Source organism: Scomber scombrus, chromosome 14 (genome assembly GCF_963691925.1).
Source record: "Scomber scombrus chromosome 14, fScoSco1.1, whole genome shotgun sequence".
In the NCBI taxonomy this organism is placed as follows: domain Eukaryota; kingdom Metazoa; phylum Chordata; class Actinopteri; order Scombriformes; family Scombridae; genus Scomber; species Scomber scombrus.
Genome location: NC_084983.1, coordinates 11,772,692 through 11,795,374, shown reverse-complemented (window position 1 = coordinate 11,795,374; position 22,683 = coordinate 11,772,692). Strand labels below are relative to the sequence as shown.

Here is a 22,683-nt window from a genome sequence, read left to right as displayed (position 1 = left end):
GTTGGACAGAAAGAGAGAGAGAGACAATGAAAAGACAACGGCTGACCACGGATACAAATCAGAAGGTGACTGTTTTGTCTGTTCTTCTATCAGGAGAGCTGCTCTGATTATTACAAACTCATTCCTTGTGCTTTATTAAGATTTACCAGTGACATAAAAGAATGGCAAAAATGATAGATCAGTTTGCCAAAAAAACAACAACAAAAAAAACAAAAACAAAGCTGAACTGGAAAAACCCCAGACAAAGTTTTACGGTTAAATTTAGAAAAATTGAGAAATGTAGAGAAGCTTTGGTCATGACCACATGATTCAAGTTTTGTAAATCCAGGTGAAAAGGAAGATTATCCAGAGCAGTGTTGTCACACGCTTGTCTCAGCTGCATGGAGGTGCACCTTCTTAGTGTGGCAACGGACTGTCTCTGTGTACTTGTTGACTCAAATATTGGTCATGGTAGTGTTTGACAAAATCATGATGCAGCTGTATGTATAGCAGAGGAGAGATGATCAAATTTGGATGTGTGGCCGGTTGTAATAAAGAAACAGTAGCAGATTTTATTATATGTAGTATGATTGTAAAACATGCGACAGTTCCACCTAAATGGCTTTGAATAAGGTTTTCCATATAGACATATTGGAGACACACAGTTTTTCACTTAATATGAAAGATTCAACATAATCTCAAAAACGATATATTTACTGACCTTGGATACAAGAAAATTATACATTACAGAATATATTACAGCAAATGTCAATATATGCATATCTACCTACTGTTTTCACTCCTCCCATGTTGTTTTAACCCTTTCAACTTGTCAGAGCAGGTGCACCAGCTGGCATGGCAGGAGGGAACTCACTCCCCTCTTTGCCTCCAGCTGGCACCCTAATACGCCCACCCATGCCACACTAATGTAAAAAACACTATGGTACCTTAAAGCAGACAGTACAAAATGAGTGGCCTTACCTGTATGTGGTGCCTGTATCTTTGCTAGGCACAAACTCAAACCAACTCATTAGAAGTAAAAGCCAGAATGTAGTGCAGTTAAAGAGTGTGTGAGTAGGTGTAAGAGTAAAGTAACCTGTTAGTTGTAGTTGACTTGTTTTATTAAATCAAATTTAGTAGGCCTGTCTACTCGGTGATGTGTCCCTGTGCTTTTTCAAGCTCAAGGTAACATCACAGTAGAGGCTTGGTGGAGAATCTGTCAGTATGAAAGACAGTTCAATCACCCATAGGGAAACTATTGGCATCTTTTGTTTGGCATCTTGAAAATTGCCATATCATATGGCTTCTTACATATGGTGTATGCATTTTATTAATGTAATCATGCATTGCAGCCACCAAGTATCAACATGGGGCAAAACTTTGAAAGTTATTTGGAAAGGCAAAATTGTGTGTATGTAAATATTCAAAGTTTCCTTCATTACCAACTCTCAAAGGTGATATGACAAAAAATGTATTCAAACCATTGGGTTGGTGACATAAACCAATCAACCAAGCCTACTAACAGGAAACATAAACTTTTGCATCCATCTTGTGTCTTCATTTTGGTCCTGGGATCCTGCGAAATTATAATCATGATTTTTGAAAATCGAAATATTGAGTACCAGCTTACGAGTTGCAAATTTGCTTCAATATCTTATTTCCAAGTGCTTGGAAAATGCAACTTATTTTGTCAAGTGAGGTGCTCCAGCTAGTTCTTACCAAGGAGAATAGACAAGCTATCAGAATGTACTATTAGTATCATAAATTGACTCTGTAAGGTAGGAAATGCCCATCAGAATAAACTACTTGTCATATAAATGTGCTTTAAATAAGATTGGACCCTTTTGTGAGGAGCTGCATACTTTCCTAAAACAGACAACCAGTCATATAAATGAGCTTAAAAAATGCAGCTAATTTTAAGTTTTCTATTGCTTTTGTCCATTTGACAGAATGAGCTGCCATACTTTAAGCTCATTTTTGATAGAAATTTGAAATTTCTCCTGCACCTGACAGAATAAGCGGCTTCACATTAAAGTACTTTTCTTTTCTTCTTTTCTTTCTTTAATGGAACATTGTTTCCTTTTGCCACTGACATGTCCCCCCCCCCCCCCCCCCCAAAAAAAAAAAAAAAAAAAAATTTAAACAAAACAAAGTGAACACAGCTGATTAAACCTCCTCAGAAACACGTGCCAAACCAGTTTTTTTGAGACGTTGATACATAAATCTATTGAAAATGAGAGAACTAAAGTTTAAGACACGTGGCCAAAGTGTGTGTGTCTATTTGTGCATACACGTGTGGATATGAGAGAGCAACACTGAAGAGGTTTCACCAGAACTAAATATTATATGACAGTGTGAGCTCTCAAGCCTCCCCAGCAGGGGAATTTGGGAAAGGATGATGACTGGTAAAATGAAAGTCATGATGAATAGTCTGTGGTAAATAAATGTGTCTGGAGTGTAGGCTAACTTTTTTTAAAGCTTTGTTTTGAATATGAGGAACATTTTCCCACAACCTTTGAGCAGAGAGTTAACAATGGTTAATAGTAAATAAGTCAAATGGTAACATGTTATGGTAAGACCACTGAATCCTATGATGTGAGTAAAGAAAAAGGTGAATTACAGTCATATAACTTCAATTAAATGAGGATTGAATGAGAAACAAATGTGTAATCTAAACATGGATCACTGGAAAAACAACAACTCAACTCACACTTCTTAACCTGAGGAATGTGTTGGGTTTATCTTTAATCTTTATATTTACTAAAGAACAATTACGCTTTGCTGTTTGACCTAGTTTCATTGTTGTGTAATTCCTCGTGTCATTTGTATGGAATAGCACAGGGTAAAAAAGAAGTCAAAAGTAAAAAAGAAGTCATCGTCAAGTAAAAAAGAAGTGTAAGCTAAATAACACTGGGCTAACCAGCCATTTCTAGACAATCCAAAGGAAAAAAAGCCATGATCAAGAGAAACAAGATCAGACACAAACATTTGGCTGGTGGCTAATAATAGATCACTGGTTACTGATTAGAGATGTTTATGCAATGTGCTGTTTGTGGGACGGGATCATAAAACGTCATAAATTCAGGCGCGGCTCTGTGTTTCTTCTTACCAGGTTCTGTCTTTGTCAGAAAGAAAAAAATCTTTATAGGAAAAATATATCTGAATGAACACTTTTTCCAATCTCTGAGGGATGTAATGTCAGTGGATGTTTAAAGTGGAAGAACAGCTATTGTATCCATTTACATTTGCCTTTGATAATTTGTAATTAAGCCCTAGTTGGCATGTCAGCTCCATAAGCCTTTTATACAAACACGATTAAAAAATGCTAATGTTCATCATTTCCATGGCTTTCCCCGAGGCTCGTGTATCAACTAAAAATAGAAGTTGTAAGAAACTTTATAAAATTTTTGTTCAATTCTGTTTTACTACTGTGACACAATTTACACAATGATAAGGAACACACATGGCAACTACCTTAATATTTTTGAATGTGTCAAGTAAATGTGATGAAGCTCTTGTTCAGGCACCATTAAAATAACATAACAGAAAATCAGCATCAGTATCTCAACATGTGTGATGTATAACTGGAACTTTTGTACTCACAGTGAACTCGCCATGATTTAGTCTGGGCTCTGTTCTTATGTTAAATACAGTTACACATCTCTGTCTCACCTGCCACCTGTTATAAGCAAACTGACAATGTAACTGTGACTTGTCCCTTTCATGAACCAAATGTTAGCAGCTGTATGCAAAGCAGAGTTACTGCTGGAGGGGGACTATTACAAGGAGGTGGAGCTACATCAGACAAAAACTAATATATCAGAAATGTTTATAGTCCAGGAACAAAGTCACAGTCATTCATTTATTATAAGACTGCTGTATTTGTTTGTTGTTTTTGGGAACCACGTGTGTAACATTTTTATTTTTGCTTGGGCAGAAGTTATATATCATACTATATAACTTCACATCTCTGTTAATTATACATTTGTCAAAGTCATCTGGAAATACTGACAGTGTTTGCATTTAATCTCAGTGCTTGTTAACAGGGAAATATCCTACACTAAAACTTACGATGCTCGCAAGAAGAGCTGACAACATTTAAAGCCCAGAAGTGATTAATTATCTGGAAAGTCCCACGGAATATTTACATATTAATATTACAATTGTCAGGTGTCAGTTTAGTCAAATAACATTTCATCTTACATCAAAAAATACAAATTTATCAAATGAATTTATCTTTTGTGAAACAGTGAAAAATACTGTACAAAGAAGCTCTAAATCTAGTTTTTGATGAATTGTTCACCTCTATTTTTGTTCCTACTAACAGTAGAATAGGCTAACTTTTCAGTTGACTCTACATTGACCAGTACAGGTACTGTTTGGGCAACAACAAGAGAACAGAGATAACAATAGTAACTGCGACACTGGAATATCCCCCCTTCCTCCTCATCCTTTGAATGTCCTCTAGCTGTCCATCCCATCCAAGTAATCAGCATCCTTCAAAGAAGCACAGCCAAAGCTAAAGCCAAGTCAAACAGAGAGCGTGTCCTAATCAGTGGCATGAAGAGCCAGGCTTATGGAGCCCTCCCCCCACTGCGGGGGCCATTACTGGGCCACCATGGGCTCAAGATTAGAGGCTCTTCCTGTGTTAGCCATTCAAATTCAGCATTAATGTTTGAAAGAGAGGAGAAAATGCCTGCTCTTCATGGATAGATTAATATTTCATGGAGGAGAAATGTGAAAACATCCCCAGTAATGTCTGAGTTGAGCTGGTGTGTCTGTGTGGGGTTTTTTTTAGACACTTGTACATTCTTATATATCGCTGTCAAAACGTCACATCCTATCAAAGCAAGGCAAGCAAAGGGAGGTTTGGGTGTAATTTTGACAAATTAGCATATTGTGGATTTTACATCTGTCATGCCCGACTCGTTCATGAGCGTAATAAAGAAGGGAGGGCCAAACATCTTAAGTAACCAAATAATTTACTAAAGATAACTCAACATAAACATCTGCAGATTTTACTATTTTACATTTCAACTAGATGATCTTATTTCGTGATATATTTCGTCTTCATAGAAGGCTATCCTCAGTATCAGGCAAAAGGCATGCGTAGAGTTGATTTATAACATTAAGAGACTAGTCTATGTGTTTAAGCAATAGGAGCTGCTTGTTTCAGGGACAGTGCGTTCACTGACTGCTTGCCTGCCTGTCAGTATGCACAGCAAATAGGTCAGTGTTTTATGTGAATGAAGAATCTGTAATGTCTGGGCCTCTATGAACCTGCCATCTTTAGCCGTCTGACTGGCCAGCAGAGCTGCAGCAGCCAGCAGTCAGTGATTAGCCAGATAGCCACACAGCAGAGACGACCACAGTCATTTAGATTCTTTCGGTTTCCTGATGCATCCTTCATCTGGTTGCAGAGATTCTTGCTGTGCTCACAGTCTGCTATTTGATACAGAGATGACCACAGAACTTTATATTATTCACTGCTTGCCAGTGGTAGTTGTTTACTTAAATTATCATTTATGAGCATGTGCAGTACCATGACTGTTTTCTGTAAGTGTGTTTTTAGTGCATGCTTCCAAGGAGAATATGAATATCAATAAAGATAAGGAGTATAGCGGTTCAACTGTGATGAACCAAGTATAATTTTTATGTTTGAAGGATTCAAAGCTTCATGTCGCCTCATTATTATTTGGTGTTGCATCCATTGATTTTTTTTCCTCTGTATTTGTTGACCAGATAGTGACCTGATTGATCTGATCCCAGTGACTGTTGTCATGTCGACATATTCTCTGTGCATGGCTATAAAAGCTGTATGACATAAAAATGTGTTTACAAGACTATCTTTATGGCTTAGTAGAGGCATCAGTCACAGCTGCATTAGTCTCAACAGGACAGAACCTCTTATATGCATCTTTTTTCTCTTTTCCTATAGATGTTTACATTGTTTTTAAGCTATGATAGGCTAGTTTGACTGCATTTTAAATAAAACCTCACAATGTATTATTGAAGCAATTCTTTGTCAGCATGGTGGAAACTGAAAGCTCAAATTCTCCTTTAAGTGTCAGTTCAACATGCTGTATTTCTTGTTTCCTGCTAGTGGTACACTTCTTAGCCATATTGCCAAATAGTCACAATAACCTTTTAATGTAATTCTGGCTCATAGTGTCAGGTGTCACTTTTATAAAATCTCACTATGTCTTCCTTATTGCAGTGACAACTTCCTGATGTTTTTTTCCTCGCAGGTATGATGACAGCCATGTTGTCAGAAACACTGCTTAAGCAACCCTGTTGCTTAAGCATGTCAACATTGTGACATTCTTTTGTAAACAGCCCAGTTTTGCTGTTGGTGACACACCTACCCTCCAACCTAAGAGAACCTGTTTGCTCCTCTTGTCTGGACTATCTAAAAACTCCCAGCAAAGTCACCCCTGCCACCCATATGTTTCATAAGATCCTGGAAAACATCAGTTGCTGTAAAGAGAAAATAATCTTAAAAATGTACTAATACATTCAGATCATGATCAAAGTGTTTCTCTGTAGCTGTCTGGTCATAAAGAAGTAGTGGTTTCTCTTCAGCTAAGCTGGATCAACTATTGTTACTATAATTAAACAATCTGTCAAGAATCAGTGACCTTTTTCATACATCTGTCTTGGAAAGGGGTAAAACAGTAGTTTCTTATGGATACAGATGATGAAATCAGTGTTTTTCCATTTGTTCTTGCACTTCTTTGTGGTTGCCACCCTTACACTTGTATCCATGACATTGTCACCAAGATGACAATAAACCCACCTTACTGCTTACAGCTCCAATATTATCTTCATTTTGAAAAGTGAAACACAATTATATTAATTCATCACATCACCAGCAGAGAGGAACAAAAACACTGTCCGACTCATTAGGAAACATCAAGATTATTTTGGTAGTCTTTTATCTTAGACCAACGTTTGATCTTCAAGACGTTTTCCACAGATTAAGGATTCTCAAATATTTTGTAGTCTGTTTTTTTAATGAATAAAACATTAGAATCAACCTAATTACCCATTAATGGATATTGGTAATGTCATCCAAGGGAAGAAAAACGGTTAAACAAGATGAGACACCGTTCAGACTTAATCAAGTGAAAAGTGCAAATAAACCTGTAATTCCCCAAAAGGAAATGAAGGATTCTAAGTTGAATTGCTTTAATATCTGTTGAGGATCATCAGTTAATAATTGTATTGTTTTCTGATTGGGTTTTCTAATTGTTTTCGTTTTTTATTAGACATACATCAATAACTACATAAGAGTCACTGCAGTGTTATACAGACAGTAAACACAATCTGAGAGATGTTTAAATATTGGGCTCTGTTGTCCTGTCTTAACAAGCTCAGGAGGAAATGACACATTAGTGAAAAATATGTTTCACATGAAGACAAATATCATTTATAAAATTTGAGGCAGCTAAAGGGGAAGAACAGAGGTCTTGTGTAATAATGCTGTTACTGAAGGAATATGTGATTAAATCATGGCTTCATATCATGTTACATCTTTCTGCTAATCTAATTCCTTCTCTCAAAACCAGTTCTTTTGGGAAGTTAACAACGAATAAGGGTGTAACCGACCAGATCTTGTCTTGTGCAGGCGATGGTTATGTAAAATTGTAAAAGGCCACTGTGAAGGCACATGTGTGATTTGTCAGAGGCAGTGCACGCTGTGTAAGAGCCGAGGAGTGGTCTTTGTTTGCTAATGTAGGTCTCTACTAAGGGGGTGGCCTTGATGGCCCACTTTCTGGGACGGTTGGGCTACACATGACATGATGGGCTTGGCCTCAGGGTTGAGGCAGTGAAGGAGTCTAACATGGTAGTGGGATGGGTATATGGAAGATGAGGGGATAAGTGATGGCAGTGTTTCCTCTTGCCAGCTTCTTTTAGAGTCAACTCCTCTTTCACAGCTGAACAGACCCATTGAACATCAAACCCCACCTCGGTACCAAATTCAACATTTAGCCTTTTTCAACACTTTTAATTAATATTCTTTTTTTTATTACAACGACAATTTCAGGGGTTTCATATTCTTCTAAATCTAAATAATATCTTAATCTACTGTGGAAAGTGTCAGTAACATATGACTGCAAAGATCTATTTCATTAGAAGTTTCCAGATCTGCAGACAACAGAATTCCTCCTGTTACAATGAAATAGGCCAAAGCTCAGAATACTTTGAAACTGTAACTCCCTTAAGTGTTAAATCTGATATGCAACTATCAAGTCTTCATATGGTATTTTCACTGGCCTGATTAGAGCCCACCTTTAGCAGTAGTCTGTGTTCAAAATGAATTAATATGAGCAAACAGACTTTTGGAGTCACAAGTAAAAACTCTTGTGACTATTTTAAAAGGGCTAAGTACAAATCCAAATTAAAGGTTGTTATGATTAATGGGTCAAGCTTCAGTCAAAGTCTCTAGTGCTATTTACCTACATTGAACTCTTCTCTCTTTTTCTCTCTCCCAGGACATTGTGAGTGCTACTAAAGATGTCTGATAGTGTCGATATTGAAGAGAAACCACCAGCCCCTCCCTTGAGAATGAACAGTAGTTCCCGAGACTCTTCATCACTGAATCACGCCTCTAAACCGCTTCCAATGGCTCCAGAAGAGAAAAACAAGAAGGTCCGCCTGCGCTCCATCTTCCCCGGGGGAGACAAGAGTGAGTGTCCCTCTCCACATACCACCTTTATGCTCAACCCCACATTGACTCACTTGTAATTTCCTAGTTTTGTGTGTATAAAAACATTAGAAATAAGCCTGTAATCTCTTTTTGTTTGACTCTTTTAGCAAACAAGAAGAAGGAGAAGGAACGTCCTGAGATATCCCTACCCTCAGACTTTGAACACACCATTCATGTTGGCTTTGATGCTGTAACAGGAGAATTCACAGTGAGTATCTCTTTCACCAAACAATCAGGTATATAAACAGGGACTGATGTGCTGCAAAAACTCCCTTCCCATCTGAGAGCAAGTCCCAGACATGCTTTTCAAAATCACAATTCCCTGAGGTGATAGAGTCAACTAATAATATATTTTCCTCCACATAAAGTTGGTAATACGAGTGACTTGAATGACAATCACTCTATCTCCGTTATCAGTGGAAACCGGCACTGGAATCCTTTAGTGTTCCTCAGTAAATTACATTTTAGCCACAGTTTCAGTTTGCAGTAGATATTTTATTCTTACTTAAGCCTCAAACCGGCAGATACAATACCATAAAACATGATTTCCTTTTTTATTTTCTATGTTTAATGCTCTTTACCCTGAATTTGATATTTTTGTCAATCGTTTATAGAAAAGATCTAAACAGTCTTTATTTTATAGTTTATCAAACCAAAATCAGCAGTTTTTCTAAAAATATATTGTATATGAGGAGGAAACACTGTAGACTTTTATTCTTGATATCCATGCATCTTGAAATATGCCCCAAACCAAAGCTTTTAAAGCATATACTGTTCAGTTTTTGTAAACTTTGTTTTAACAGAGATGTTTTTCAACTCTGGTAATAGGGGTTATAGGGGAATTTGTATATCGGCTACCCTAAAAGAGATCCTCTGTGATTTGAAAAATCATTGACATCATCTAATAAACAATGAAAACATATTAACAGTTATTCACATAGCATGAATTTTATTCTGTAAATGAAAATGACCAAAGTAACATAATATAAGAACCATAATAACAAGGTAAACACAATATAAATTCTAATCTAGCACAAAAATCTGGACTTCTCCCTCTTTGTTTAGTCATTTGGTTTATTAATTTGCAGAACAGTAAGATCGTTTTTTTTTTACAATCAGGAATATGTATTCTGGTGTATTTAAATGCACAATAATCCATTTGGTCAGTAACAAATAGTTTCCTGTTTGTTTGACAAGCTGTGTGCCTGTGTGACACATAGAGCCGCATTAATGCTGTTTTAAACCACTTTGATTTAACCTCTTTCTTGGTTTTCTGAAAAGAGACAGTATGTTACTGTTGATTTGCTTCTTGATGCCCCTCCAAGTATCATCTTTTTTTGTGGCCCTAACACCACTGCTTCTGCTGCAGAACAGTGGTCTATTTTTTAAACAGTTCAGAGTATTGCTTTAATTGCAAAAATATGCACAAGTTTACAAAGATGTCATGAATGAAACCCATTGTCGAAGGACATTTAGTCTCCATAATAGAGTCAGTGTCCTTCAAAAGGCATTCAAACATGCAAGACACAGCCTAAAAATGTGGTCTTGTCTTAAAATAAAAGTTAATAAGAGAGAAAACAGATCAATACACTTATTTGCTTACTTGTCAAGAGTTACATGAGACAAGAAATACTATCTGTATCCGTCTGTTGAATATAAAGCTACAACAAGCTGCTGATTAACTAAGCTTAACATAAAGACTGGGCACAGTGTAAAACAGCTAGCCTGCTCTGTCTGAAGGCACCTCTAAAGCTCATATGTGACCTCGGCTCCACCATGATTTTCTGGTTCTACAAAAACTGATAACATTAGCAAATTCATGAAACCATCCTAATAGCCTGTTGTACAAGTTTAGATCTCACCACACACCACAGCTCTGGAAGTCAGACTTTATTTCTGCTTGATAAGATCATTGTTTTCAGAGCAAACAACATGTTTCACATAAAAAACCCTGGATGTTACAACACAAAAGTTTCTAGCTATAATTGAAGGACTGCTGACAACCTGCTCTTTCACCTCAAGGTAAAAATTGAATATTGTAGCTGAAATCTTACATTTCACTTCAAAACTTTTAACATATGACCTCTGTCTGTCTGTGCAGGGTATACCAGAGCAGTGGGCGCGGCTCCTACAGACCTCAAACATCACAAAGCTGGAACAGAAGAAGAACCCGCAAGCTGTGTTGGACGTCTTAAAGTTCTACGACTCCAAAGAGACCGTCAACAACCAGAAATACATGAGCTTCACCTCAGGAGGTAAGTAACACAAATAATAGTGATAAAATGAAACACAAAAGGCAAATACATCTGTACAAAAACCTTCCAATATGCTGTCTATATAAGAATCTGTCCTCCTGTTTCAGACAAGTCGGCACATGGGTACATAGCAGCAAACACTCTGGTGAGTTACTTTATATTTAAACTTACTTTGGTTAGTGTTGGTTATTTTCTAATTATCATTATTTAGAATAAATAGTACTTAAGACGACATTATAAAATGATGATCTTACAAAATCAATATCAGTTAATAATTTACTGTTAACTACAATTTCATGCTCAATTTTAAATGAATTATGATGCTGTTAATTAAACATGCGCCTTTTTGTTAAAGGTGGCACCTCTGTCTGTTTTATTAAGAATTTTATTGCTGCACCGTATATCTTGACCTCCCTTGACTGGTAATTATCGTAAAGAACTTTACAATTACAAATCAACCCAACCTCTGGTCCTTAGCCATGCACTATATCTGTTATATTTCACCGCTGGGGAAAATCTCTCAACCCCAACTAATATATGGAGTGAAATATATTTCTTCATGATTTATGTAGCTGTGTAATAACTGAACAGGTAAGCAACATTATGTGGCGTTTTTCATCAACTTGAACCTGATAGCAATTACGCCTCTCTGACTACACCACAGTAAATCTTTCTCACTTTACTCCCACTTGCTCTGCCGGGGACTTTCTGGGATAGACTGAGTCTCTTTCAGGCATGTTCGTTTCACACAGACCTTTCCCTCTAATGGGCAAAATGTGTGTGTTCCCCTCTAGAGATTCACTGTCCTCACTATGCGGCATAATCATGCCCTGATTTCTGCATATACGCCAATCAGTTTGCATAGAAACTGTTACTGCTGAGAGTCACTGCTGCTCATTGTTTATGTTCCCAATCTACTAAACCAGATTTTGAAATACCCATTGACAAGCTTCACTGGAGGCTCAACTGCATCTAGGAGGGCTCCTGCTGTGCTGACCTCATTCCTGGCTTTGACCAGAGTAATCTATGCTTTGAATGCCTTGGCCTGTACAAGCTCAGCCGGGTGAAGAAGTGGAATCTCAAGTCTGTTCAGTGGGATTCACTGCCCCCAGGCAAACTACACTGGGATCTCTTCATGCAGGGCTGTTACTTGAAAGAGCTCTTTGCCCAGTGAAGGGCAAGCGGGTGTGGCTGTTAGGCTAAAAGGTTGTTCATGTTCAGTGAGGGTATTTGAAAGCATCTCACTTGAACTGTCACAATGGTCCAAGGCCTGCAAAGGTGACACAGCTATTAGCTACAGTGCCACAGATTGGGGTGCACTGTCAAGAAAAGGAAAACTGCAGGGAATGTGCCAAAAATTAGTCTATAAATGAAAACTGTCTAATTTCTGAGAGGCAGTAACCCACCATTAGCTTCCCGGCTCTCTCTGCTAGATTATTTTGAACACCAACTTCTACTGCCCTGCAATGCAGGTAAATATTTGAGAATTGGTGATATCATTTTCTTAAACTTCCTCGTCTATGCTTTGTCACCTGCTACAGTCCATGTCAATGCTGCTGTTATCTTGCCTTGTCATCAAGGATTAAGAAATACAACTCTTTTAAGCCATTTTCCCATAAGTAAGATGAAAAAGAGATGATTATCCACTGGCCATTATTTTGAGATCTTTGGTCATTAATTTCCGTCTTTAAGGATCCATTTGTGCCAGTGGTTCACATTTTAGGTCAAGCAATCATGTACATAGCCTTGTACCTTGACCTCAAGTCAGTGTGCATTTATTACTGTTGATATTAGCACTACAGACACTGTGTTGCATCCCAATTAAAAACCCAATTATTTTAAATTCTTGGTAAGAAATGCTTTTCTTCCTGTGCTGAATGTCAAGATTATAGATTCACATGTTTTTTTTTCAGCAGGAAATACTTTCCAGATTGTTTTTTTTACCATAAACAGAATGAAGACGAAACAGTTAAAAAAATCTTCAATAGATTTCTTTTTTATCATGAATATTGCATTTTGTTTCTATGTTTAGATGTTGTTAAAACATCACATTAAAAGACAAGGACGATGTCTTGGGACCTGTTGTGTTACAGCTTTGGTCCCTCTGCTTTAAGTGGTAGATAATGTGGTGTTAGTTTTTCCATCCTGTTGTAATGTGAGTTTCCCCATTAAGTCACTAGATAAGACACCTAAGATAAGTAACATCTCATTTGATATCAGCTCTCTGTAGGAGGTCCTGGGAATTCCTGAGTTATACCACAGGAGTCATTTGTCACCCAGCTCGGCCGTTACAGTCACAGCATTAACAGCTTATTTGATTATCAGCAGAGCTTGACATTTCATCTTTTGTGTGCTGTTACAGGATCCATCATGGTTGGTGCATGGATGACAGGGTGTTTTACAATTCTGCTTTAATGTGGTAGATTTATTATTAATTGTGGTGGATTTGAAGACACCTGATGTTTATTTCATACAGGTCTGGTGTACTCACACAATACATGACATCCTGTCATACTTGGTTAGTAAGGAAAACAGTGGAATAATTGTATGAAATATCTAGTATGTATATAAATGTAATAATCTGAGGATTATCATTGATGTCTATATACAGTAGAACCTCTGTTTGATGTTTAATTCAATTGATGTTAGTTCACTCAGGTCTAAAAGCCTCAAGGCTCTGATACTTTTAGTTCTAAAACAATCAGGTTTGTGTATTTGTTGCATCAGTTTAATTCCTACATTCACAATTCATTGCAATGGCTTGATGCACAAAAGTTGACAACAGTTTCAAGGACATATCTAAGCTACAACTCAAGAAAAGACATGCAAGCTGTAACGTTTATTCATAACATGGTCATTTGAAAGGTTTTATAGTATAATGTAACATGAATCTATTATGATCATTAGTAGAGCCAGCAAATATCCAAATTATCACTAAAATACATAAACCAAAAAAAAAAAGGCCTTGCTTGCCATGTGATGATGTAATGGTTATGAAGGCAGCATGATTAGTCTCTTCATGCTGTGTGTTCAGGGGACAATTTACGGACCTCATGTCCATCCCTCAGTAGCGTACCCCTGCCCTCCCCCCTCCCCCTGAAGTCCAGTTACTCTTAAACATTGTATGGGTTTGTTTTGAGTAAATCCTCCCATTTTCAACCTTCACATTTAGAACCGACTGCTGTCATCTGGGCCTCCTGTCAGCCTTAGAACCTGCAGCGCATTATTTGACAAGGTAACTCCTCCATATTACTTTCCACATAATGTATCTCTGCATTGGCTTTCACGCTAAATTCAACTATTTGAGTTTTTGATCATGCCAAATGGCTAATGCAAAATGCATACAAATACTTGATTTTCGCGGCATCATCATTCTCTGTATTGAAATTTCACGGGGGGTCTGATCTGATGTTACAGATGTATTTATTATCTTCCACAAGGATTAGACCGTCTCTGACATGGCAGGACAGGGGCGCATGCCACAGAGGGTTGTGATGACTGTCAAACTGCATGTATGAGCTCATATTCCTTACAATTTGATCCACATTGCCAATAATGTGCCTGTAACATCATCACCATTGTAGACATTACCGCATGGCTCTGTAAAACAAAAACACATGGCTTTGCTTACAGATAGCCAGACACTCATTTCTGCACTGCAGTCTTGGCCAGGCCCATCTTGGAGCAGGTCAGGGGCCCTGTATGTCTGAATGAAGGACTGGGACTTTCTTCAGCCAGACCTTTTCCCTTTAATCACTAGAGCTAAGCTGCACTGCTTCATTTATGCATGACAAGGCTGGAAATGGACGAAATGTTTCCATTCCATAAGAGGAAGATGATCCAAGGCAAGCATAGTTTTTAATGGGGGAAATAAAGGCCAAGTATTAGACATAACAAATATGTCTGCAGCATATTAATCACACTTGTAAAAGGTATCTTTGCATATCGAGGGGATATCTACAGTTCATCACCATATTGCACATTACTGCAATGTTGCAGCATGTTTTCTCCTATAGCACAGTTTAATATAGAACAGTTTGTTCTCACTTAAAAATTCATTCTCACCAGTGGTTCATGGCACACCTGACATGACCCCTCAACTCAAAATCCCTCAGATGAACTTCACTGAATGGCACCTCACTCTTTCTTTTAACACTTGTCTCTTTAGCTCTCACTTGACTCATAATGCTTTCCTCTGCAATTAACAAAACTGCTCCTGACAATTTAACCTCTTTTTTGCACAGTATCACAACAGATGAACTGTATTTTGTTTACATTGAACATATGTGCACATTTTTGTAACCACTTTTGGAATTACGTGTTTAATAAGATGGTGCATTTTTACTCTCCAGTAATCTGTATCTGTGACAGTGGATTAAACATTTGATTCCCTATCTCTATAGCACTAACTTGCCAAAACTCAAATTGTGTACATTGCTAATTTGATGTTTGCAGGCTGAAAATAATATTTTTGTTTAATTTGTAGAACATTTTGAGGATCTGCACCCACTCTTTCCATTCCATGCTGCTACATGGCACATCTACCCAGACTTATTTTCATATTTACCTTACAGGGTGCCAAAACATCATCGTCAGAGCCCCCAATCGCTCCACCTGTGTCAGAGGAGGAGGATGAGGAGGAAGAGGAAGAGGAGGAGGAGGAGGAAGAGGAGGACGATGACGATGAACTGCCCCCGGTCATTGCACCTCGGCCTGAGCACACCAAATCTGTGAGTTTTATGGCATGACTAAAGAACTCATTCTGCTGCAGTTCCCATCTGCATATCTTTGACTGCTATCCTCTTGCAGATCTATACACGCTCGGTCATGGACCCACCAAAGCCTCCCACTCCTGTAAAAGAGGTGGTGACACCACCAGAGTCACAGGTCCAGCCGGAGAACACATCCAACACAATGTATCGCCACACTGACCGGCAGAGGAAGAAGTCCAAAATGACAGATGAGGAGATTCTGGAGAGACTCAGTATGTGTCCATAGCGCAAAACTTGATTTTATGTCTATCAAGTCGGCACCCATAATTATTGAAATGCTGACAGTGCATATAATCTTCTGATTTTTTTCAATTTTATTTATCTGTACAACTAAATGTTATCTCCAATAGTGTTCCAAATATTGTTTCAAGGTTTTATCCACACGTCACTTGCAGGGAAATAATTCAACAAATCAATTTTATTTTAATAATTTCATCAAATTGAAAGATTCGGAGTCTAAAAGTGATAGGAATCAGCCTAAAAACATCCTTGTGTAATGTGTTGGTGGAGAAAACAGTATTGACGACATGACCTCAGTGTCCTCAATGATAGCTAATGCCCTGATGTGTGTCTTTGTAAGTTTGTCAATTTGTGGATGTGTGTGCTTGTGTGTGTGTGTGTGTGTGTGTGTGTGTGTGTGTGTGTGTTTGTGGTTGTTCAGATGACAGTTTGAATATCTGGTTTGCAGTGGCTGTTTTCCATATTAGTTCACCAATTGTGTTTTAAGAAGAATGATGCAAAAGAACAAAGAGCACTAATGTGATAAAATTTGGACGCACAGATGCACAGTACATCATTTATTGATTGTGGCTTGTCCTGGACCGCTCCTTTCACTGCAATGTAACATTACAGACCTTCAGCCCAAATTACCAGGATGCAATGTGAAGCAGAGATGCCTGTACTATGAAGCAGGGCATCTCTGGATTAGAAGACTGAAATAGACGAAGACTGAAAAAGCTCTCCAGTGATGTCTTCAGAATGCCATCATCACTGTGTGCATCCACACACACTCAATAGTTAAATATCTGTTTTCTCTCTGACTCAGGGAGTATTGTGAGCGTGGGGGATCCCAAAAAGAAGTACACACGCTTCGAGAAAATAGGACAAGGGTAAGTCTGTGCCGTGATCATGAACCAGTCGTCACAGTTATTGAAATAGAGCAATTTCAGGAGCAGTCAGTCTCGCCAGTAGAGATGGAGCTGTAGTGACCACTTTAGTGAGATGGAAGCAGAGGCAGGGTTAGGCTGAAGGACTGGGAGAAAAATAAGTCGAAAGGAAATGAGAACTGTATCCTGAAATGGCCGAGGGCCAGATTAGCTCATCTCTCTCTCTCCCTCTCCCTCCCTGCTTGTCTTTTTGTTTTGTAAGGCAGCCGCTTTTTAGTCACTCTCTCCAGTTCACAACTCATCTGAGCAGATAAAAACTGTGTGCTTGTTATCGCTTCTGACTTACTCACTATTTCCATATTTGATCAGGAAGCTCCTATATTTAACAGCAGATAACAGTCTATGTACTCTCTGCAGGGTTATCTTTAACTTATTAGTACCAGGAAGTGTGGTTCATTATTCATAGCCTCTGACAGTACACAGGTGTAGCTGACAGCAAGAGAAAGAGAGAAAGGGGGAAAAACTAGAAGCAAATCTAAAGGTTTTTAGTATCATGAGTTACACCTCCAAAGAAGGACAGAATTTCTCCATGACATTCCTTTAGAAACCATAAATGTTTTGTGGATTCAGTATACATACTTTGTATCATTGCCAAAGTTAATCAATATCAGTTAAGGTTATGTGGTAGAATGAGCACATACAGTGTAATGATTTGGGTGTTGAAGCCTCTGGCATCAAGTGTAAACTTGTGGTAATGTTGTAATTTAATAGTTCATGATACCATTACAACTTCATTTTACCTAAATAAACACATATTTTAATCACAGGTATAAACTATTTTGTGCAAATCAAACACATTAAGTCATCCACTCAATATAACCATGTCCTCATATCCCAGCAGAGTTACATTTTCATTGTAAAAAATATATGAAGTTCTAATATGTGAATGTTAACTAATATCTGATGCTGAATTATTGACGATTGTCATCATATCAGCAAATGTAACTTACATTTATTCTTCAGCAGATTAATGCAAAAAATAATGGATGGATAATCCTTTTTAAACTGTGCTTGTCTGGCTGTCTGAGTAATTCTGGTCTTGTTGCACAAAATGAACATAATGAACATAATTTTATTCAAGTATTAGTGGTAAGTTTCTTGAAACGTTTCAATAAATTACTCAAATCTTCTCAGATCTACTTTATGCTGTATATACAAAATAGTAATCATATGATCATTTAGGTTAAAAAAAGAGCTGTTGAACTGTGAATTTTTCTGACTTCAGGCATTTTTTAAAAGCACTTTGTGTATCACTGATGTGATTTTGATCTTGTGTTTCACCAGAGCGTCTGGCACTGTGTATACCGCCATCGACATAGCAACTGGCCAAGAGGTTAGTCAGATTGTAATACAGACTATACAACATTCACATACTATACACTGTTTCCTTTTCCTTTTTTTAGCCACCATTACTCACTTTTATTCTGAATCATACATTCCTTGTCTGTTCCCTCAGGTGGCCATAAAGCAGATGAACCTGCAGCAGCAGCCCAAGAAAGAACTGATCATCAACGAGATCTTGGTGATGAGGGAAAACAAAAATACAAATATAGTGAACTACCTGGACAGGTCAGTTTTCACAAAAAACATGGAGGTCAAAACCTGTTTACTGTTACTGTTCTGATGGGACAGTAAACAGTCGGGCTGTTATTATATTAAAGCAAATCAGGAACACTACCTGTAGAGCAACAATGTCAGCACCAACAGCAGCTTTTCATATTTATTCATAAAAAAAGATTACTGAATCACAAATCAATCATAAAAACACTCTTATAATGACTTTTTTCTTCATAAGCCAAAAGCCTTTTTCTTCTTTCCATTTCGAGCACATCTCAGCTCATTCAAGAAAATATGACAGTAGGAAGTACAGTCCTGGTCCTGCCTTTGTACAGGAGGCAGCAGACCTCCTCTCTTAAAACAGGAACAGCTAACCCGTACTCTGTCTGTCTTCATTGCTGGCAGTCCTGGATAACTGTGAATGAAACCCTCACTCCCAAAAGAATGCCGAGCAAGATGCTCCAACCCAAATTCAGATTTAAAGGCTGATGGGTCTCCCGACAGGGCCCTCTGTGATCCTCTAGCATCCGCTGAGGCAGGATTCCAGTCAGTCTGACTTGCTGGTGGTGTCTTCACTTCTAGAAGGGCATCCTGGCAGGGATGACCACGGTGGACCCAAGGGCGCTGATGTCGGCTGGATTGAGTTGAATGATTCATCTGTTCACTTCCTCTGGATGTCAACACTAGATTTTGTGACACTGCCAAAGAAAAAGTGAAGTGTTTAAGTCTCTGTTAGACCCCCTCCACTGGCACTAGCCTATAAAGCACATTTGTCACCCTGTCCATCACTCTAAAGGGACCTTTATAACGCCTCTACACTTTAGGACACACCCCACGCTTCCTGGCCTTATTCTGAACCCAGTCTAGATCTCCGTCAAAATAATTTAAGAAATTAGCCCTAAAATCACAGCATATTTTTCTGTTGTTCTGAGGCCCGGGCCTGTACCCGTTGACATTATCACAGTAGAAAATGTGTCCCTCAGCCCAGACACATAATTGTCAACTGAGGAAAATGACGCCTGGTTGTCTTCGAGTGTCTACTAATCAACTGATTATCCTCCACAAAAAGAGACAGCATGGACAAACGGGTAGATTGAAATGCTGAATCAGCCCATCTGACTCAGGGTGGTAAGGGGATTTCAAGATTTATGAATATTCAGAAGCCTACATAATTCTTTAAATAGAGTTCACTCAAAGTTGCGGCCTTGGTCGGAGTGGATACTGCGTGTTGCCCCAAATCGACACATAATCCTCAGTCAAAACTTTAGCAATGGTGTGTCCTTTCCTGATTAGGTAGTGGAAAAGAGTCTGTCACTTTGAACAGTAGCCAGCAGCCAGAATACACTCGTTCTTTCCCGGGGTCTCCGGAAGAGGGCCAAGAATATCAAGTGCCACCTGTTCAAAAGGCCGAGATGCAACTGATGGCTGCAAAGGTGAACATAGCTGTCTCCCCAGGGTCTTGCAGGAAGAACAATTTACACATGCCTTGAAATCTTTAAACCATCCTGGCCAATAGAGTCGGTCTTAACCTTTCATGGCAGTTTTTGCACCCCCAATGACTTCCATGTACTTGACAGTTGAGGTGCTGTGCATCATGAATAGATGTTGTGTCCTCAAAATGACGCTTGAGTTAGTGAGGACGTCCTAACCATGAATTTAATCCTCGCCAGGAGGGAAGCGAGAAGAATGAAAAGCAGCCTTTTTCTTCTTCTTCAGCTCCTTATTCTTCTTCATGTTCCTTTTGAATGGTGGTCAGCATTTTTTTATAAGGTGCATTACTGCCACCTGCTGTTGTAAACATAGAGAAGAATTTAACTACACAACAATTATTCACTTTCATAAAATGAAAAAAATCAAACAAGTGTGAAATGCTGCGCCTATTAAATGTTTAGCATCTGTTCCACTCAGCTCTGATTTCATTTCAACTGTCTTTCTGCTATTTTTCACATTTGGCCGTATCATGCACGGCCACCTACTATGTGTCACAATTGACTCTGCGTCATTAAACACTTTTCATGAGTTTTCATGTCTGCATATGTTCAAGTGTCAACCAACATGCCTCGATTATTGATTTTTTTTTTTTCTTTCTTCCCTTTTTTTTTTTTAGTTACTTGGTTGGAGATGAGTTATGGGTGGTGATGGAGTATTTAGCCGGTGGCTCGTTGACAGATGTAGTGACTGAGACCTGCATGGATGAGGGCCAGATTGCTGCAGTCTGCAGAGAGGTAAGAAGCCAAGTTTAGACATAAGTAATACCACCCACTCCTTCTGTAGCCATGTCAAAGTGACCCTTATATTTAGGTTGGCAAATGGAAACCCGTTTGAATACTTTACCAATCTAAGAGAAAATAACTGTCTAAATTTGCAGACTTCCCTATGTACGTGTGGATTCAATGGGATTTATTTTTATGGGTTTTCTGTTTAGTGTCTTCAAGCTCTGGACTTCCTACACTCCAACCAGGTGATCCATAGAGATATAAAAAGTGACAACATCCTCTTGGGTATGGATGGATCTGTCAAGCTCAGTAAGTCCATCATGAAATTTTCCTTTAACTCTAGTTTGATACAGTTAGGTAAAAAGAGAGTCAGATTAAGAGACATGGTAATGTGATAAATGAAAGATCAATTGAATGAAATATGGTCTAAATGAAAATTAAAATGTATGTTTTAAGTGATGGAGCAGAATGCAAACAAAAGATCCATAACACACCGCTGCACCTCTCTCCCTCCGTCTCCCTCTGTAGCCGACTTTGGCTTCTGTGCCCAGATCACTCCAGAGCAAAACAAGCGCAGCACAATGGTGGGAACACCCTACTGGATGGCACCAGAGGTGGTGACTCGGAAGGCTTATGGCCCAAAAGTGGACATCTGGTCTCTGGGAATCATGGCGATAGAAATGGTGGAGGGAGAACCGCCCTACCTGAATGAGAATCCACTCAGGGTAAGACACAAAGTACAACCACAGCACAAGTTGTCCTTGTTTGACAGTCTGTTTGACCGTGTTTCCATGTTTCCAGGCACTGTACTTGATAGCTACCAACGGGACTCCAGAGCTACAGAACCCAGAGAGACTGTCATCTGTGTTCAGAGACTTCCTCAACCGCTGTCTGGAGATGGATGTGGACCGCAGAGGCTCTGCCAAGGAGCTGCTTCAGGTAGTACTGAGTTTCAGTCCTCCATAAACATACATTCATATACATACTTTGCAACATTTAATATATTATACATCTACATGTAGAAATATGTTACAACCACAAGGTTGCATCAACCTGGCAGTATTGTGACTTTAAACTAAATGTAGTGAAGAAATGGACACCTGCTACACCTGTATTTGCAGACAGATATTAAAGGAAGAAGGGAAAAAAACACACTCATAGCTGTAATATTTTTATTTTCAATTCTGTGGCCTTCTTCTTCTTCTGGATCTTTCTTCCGTCTTGTAGAAATACGTAATCTTAGTTAATGCAATTTTTGTTAATGTTTAGAATTTAAAAGTGTGTAAATGCGCAAACATTGTTGAATAATATTAACCTGGCTTCTTGCTATATGATATTGGATACTTCATGTTCTGCAGATGCCAGCACGCCATCACTAAATGAAAACTTTTAATTATTCTAAACCTGCAGCTCTCTTTGGCTCCATATCTAATTTTTTTTTTTTGTTTAATTGTTTTTGTCCTCTGCAGCATTCTTTCCTCAAGCTGGCGAAGCCTCTATCCAGCCTGACGCCTCTGATTGTAGCTGCGAAGGAAGCCATAAAGAACAGCAGTCGCTAGGGTGTACCCAAGACTAAAGCCCTGCCTGTATTGTGTGTTCATGCTGGCAGGGGATTGGGTATGTTGGGGGGGTGGGTGACATTACAGTGACAGCACAAGTTGGGGGGGCTTATGTGACTTGCAGTGACAGCACAAGGACAAAAGACCCCCAGGCCTCATATGTAGGACGGACATCTGGCCTTGCAGCCTTCAGCCCAGACCTTGCCTCCTCGTTTACTTCTGCAGCACTCTGTACATGTAGAGCAGTCCATCACATGTGTGTGTGAGTGTGTGGCTGTGTGTGTGTGTGTGTGTGTGTGTGTGTGTGTGTGTGTGTGTGTGTGTGTGTGTGTGTGTGTGTGTGTGTGTGCGAACTCTGCACATCTCTTTGTGTCATATGTCTTGTTTGGTGGGGCAATTGCTCCCAAACCAAAAAAGTAGGGTTAAAAAATCGAAAAGAAACTGTGCTCTTTTTCAAGAAGGAACTTAA

General features: G+C 38.7%; 1 protein-coding gene across 1 annotated transcript in view; it reads left to right on the top strand.

The window, feature by feature from the left end:
* The window catches only part of LOC133993516 (serine/threonine-protein kinase PAK 3), a 39,405-nt gene extending 16,995 nt beyond the window's left edge, over window positions 1-22,410 (top strand). The window contains exons 4-18 of the mRNA XM_062432506.1: window positions 8,475-8,668; window positions 8,797-8,897; window positions 10,791-10,944; window positions 11,052-11,089; window positions 14,117-14,179; window positions 15,519-15,674; window positions 15,754-15,928; window positions 16,762-16,825; window positions 18,167-18,215; window positions 18,339-18,451; window positions 20,547-20,664; window positions 20,865-20,964; window positions 21,184-21,380; window positions 21,457-21,594; window positions 22,125-22,410. Coding sequence (XP_062288490.1) covers window positions 8,497-8,668; window positions 8,797-8,897; window positions 10,791-10,944; window positions 11,052-11,089; window positions 14,117-14,179; window positions 15,519-15,674; window positions 15,754-15,928; window positions 16,762-16,825; window positions 18,167-18,215; window positions 18,339-18,451; window positions 20,547-20,664; window positions 20,865-20,964; window positions 21,184-21,380; window positions 21,457-21,594; window positions 22,125-22,214 — 1,728 coding nt within the window. The 5' untranslated portion in view covers window positions 8,475-8,496 and the 3' untranslated portion in view covers window positions 22,215-22,410. The remainder of the gene's footprint in view (window positions 1-8,474; window positions 8,669-8,796; window positions 8,898-10,790; window positions 10,945-11,051; window positions 11,090-14,116; window positions 14,180-15,518; window positions 15,675-15,753; window positions 15,929-16,761; window positions 16,826-18,166; window positions 18,216-18,338; window positions 18,452-20,546; window positions 20,665-20,864; window positions 20,965-21,183; window positions 21,381-21,456; window positions 21,595-22,124) is intronic.
* Window positions 22,411-22,683: the final 273 nt, after the last annotated feature.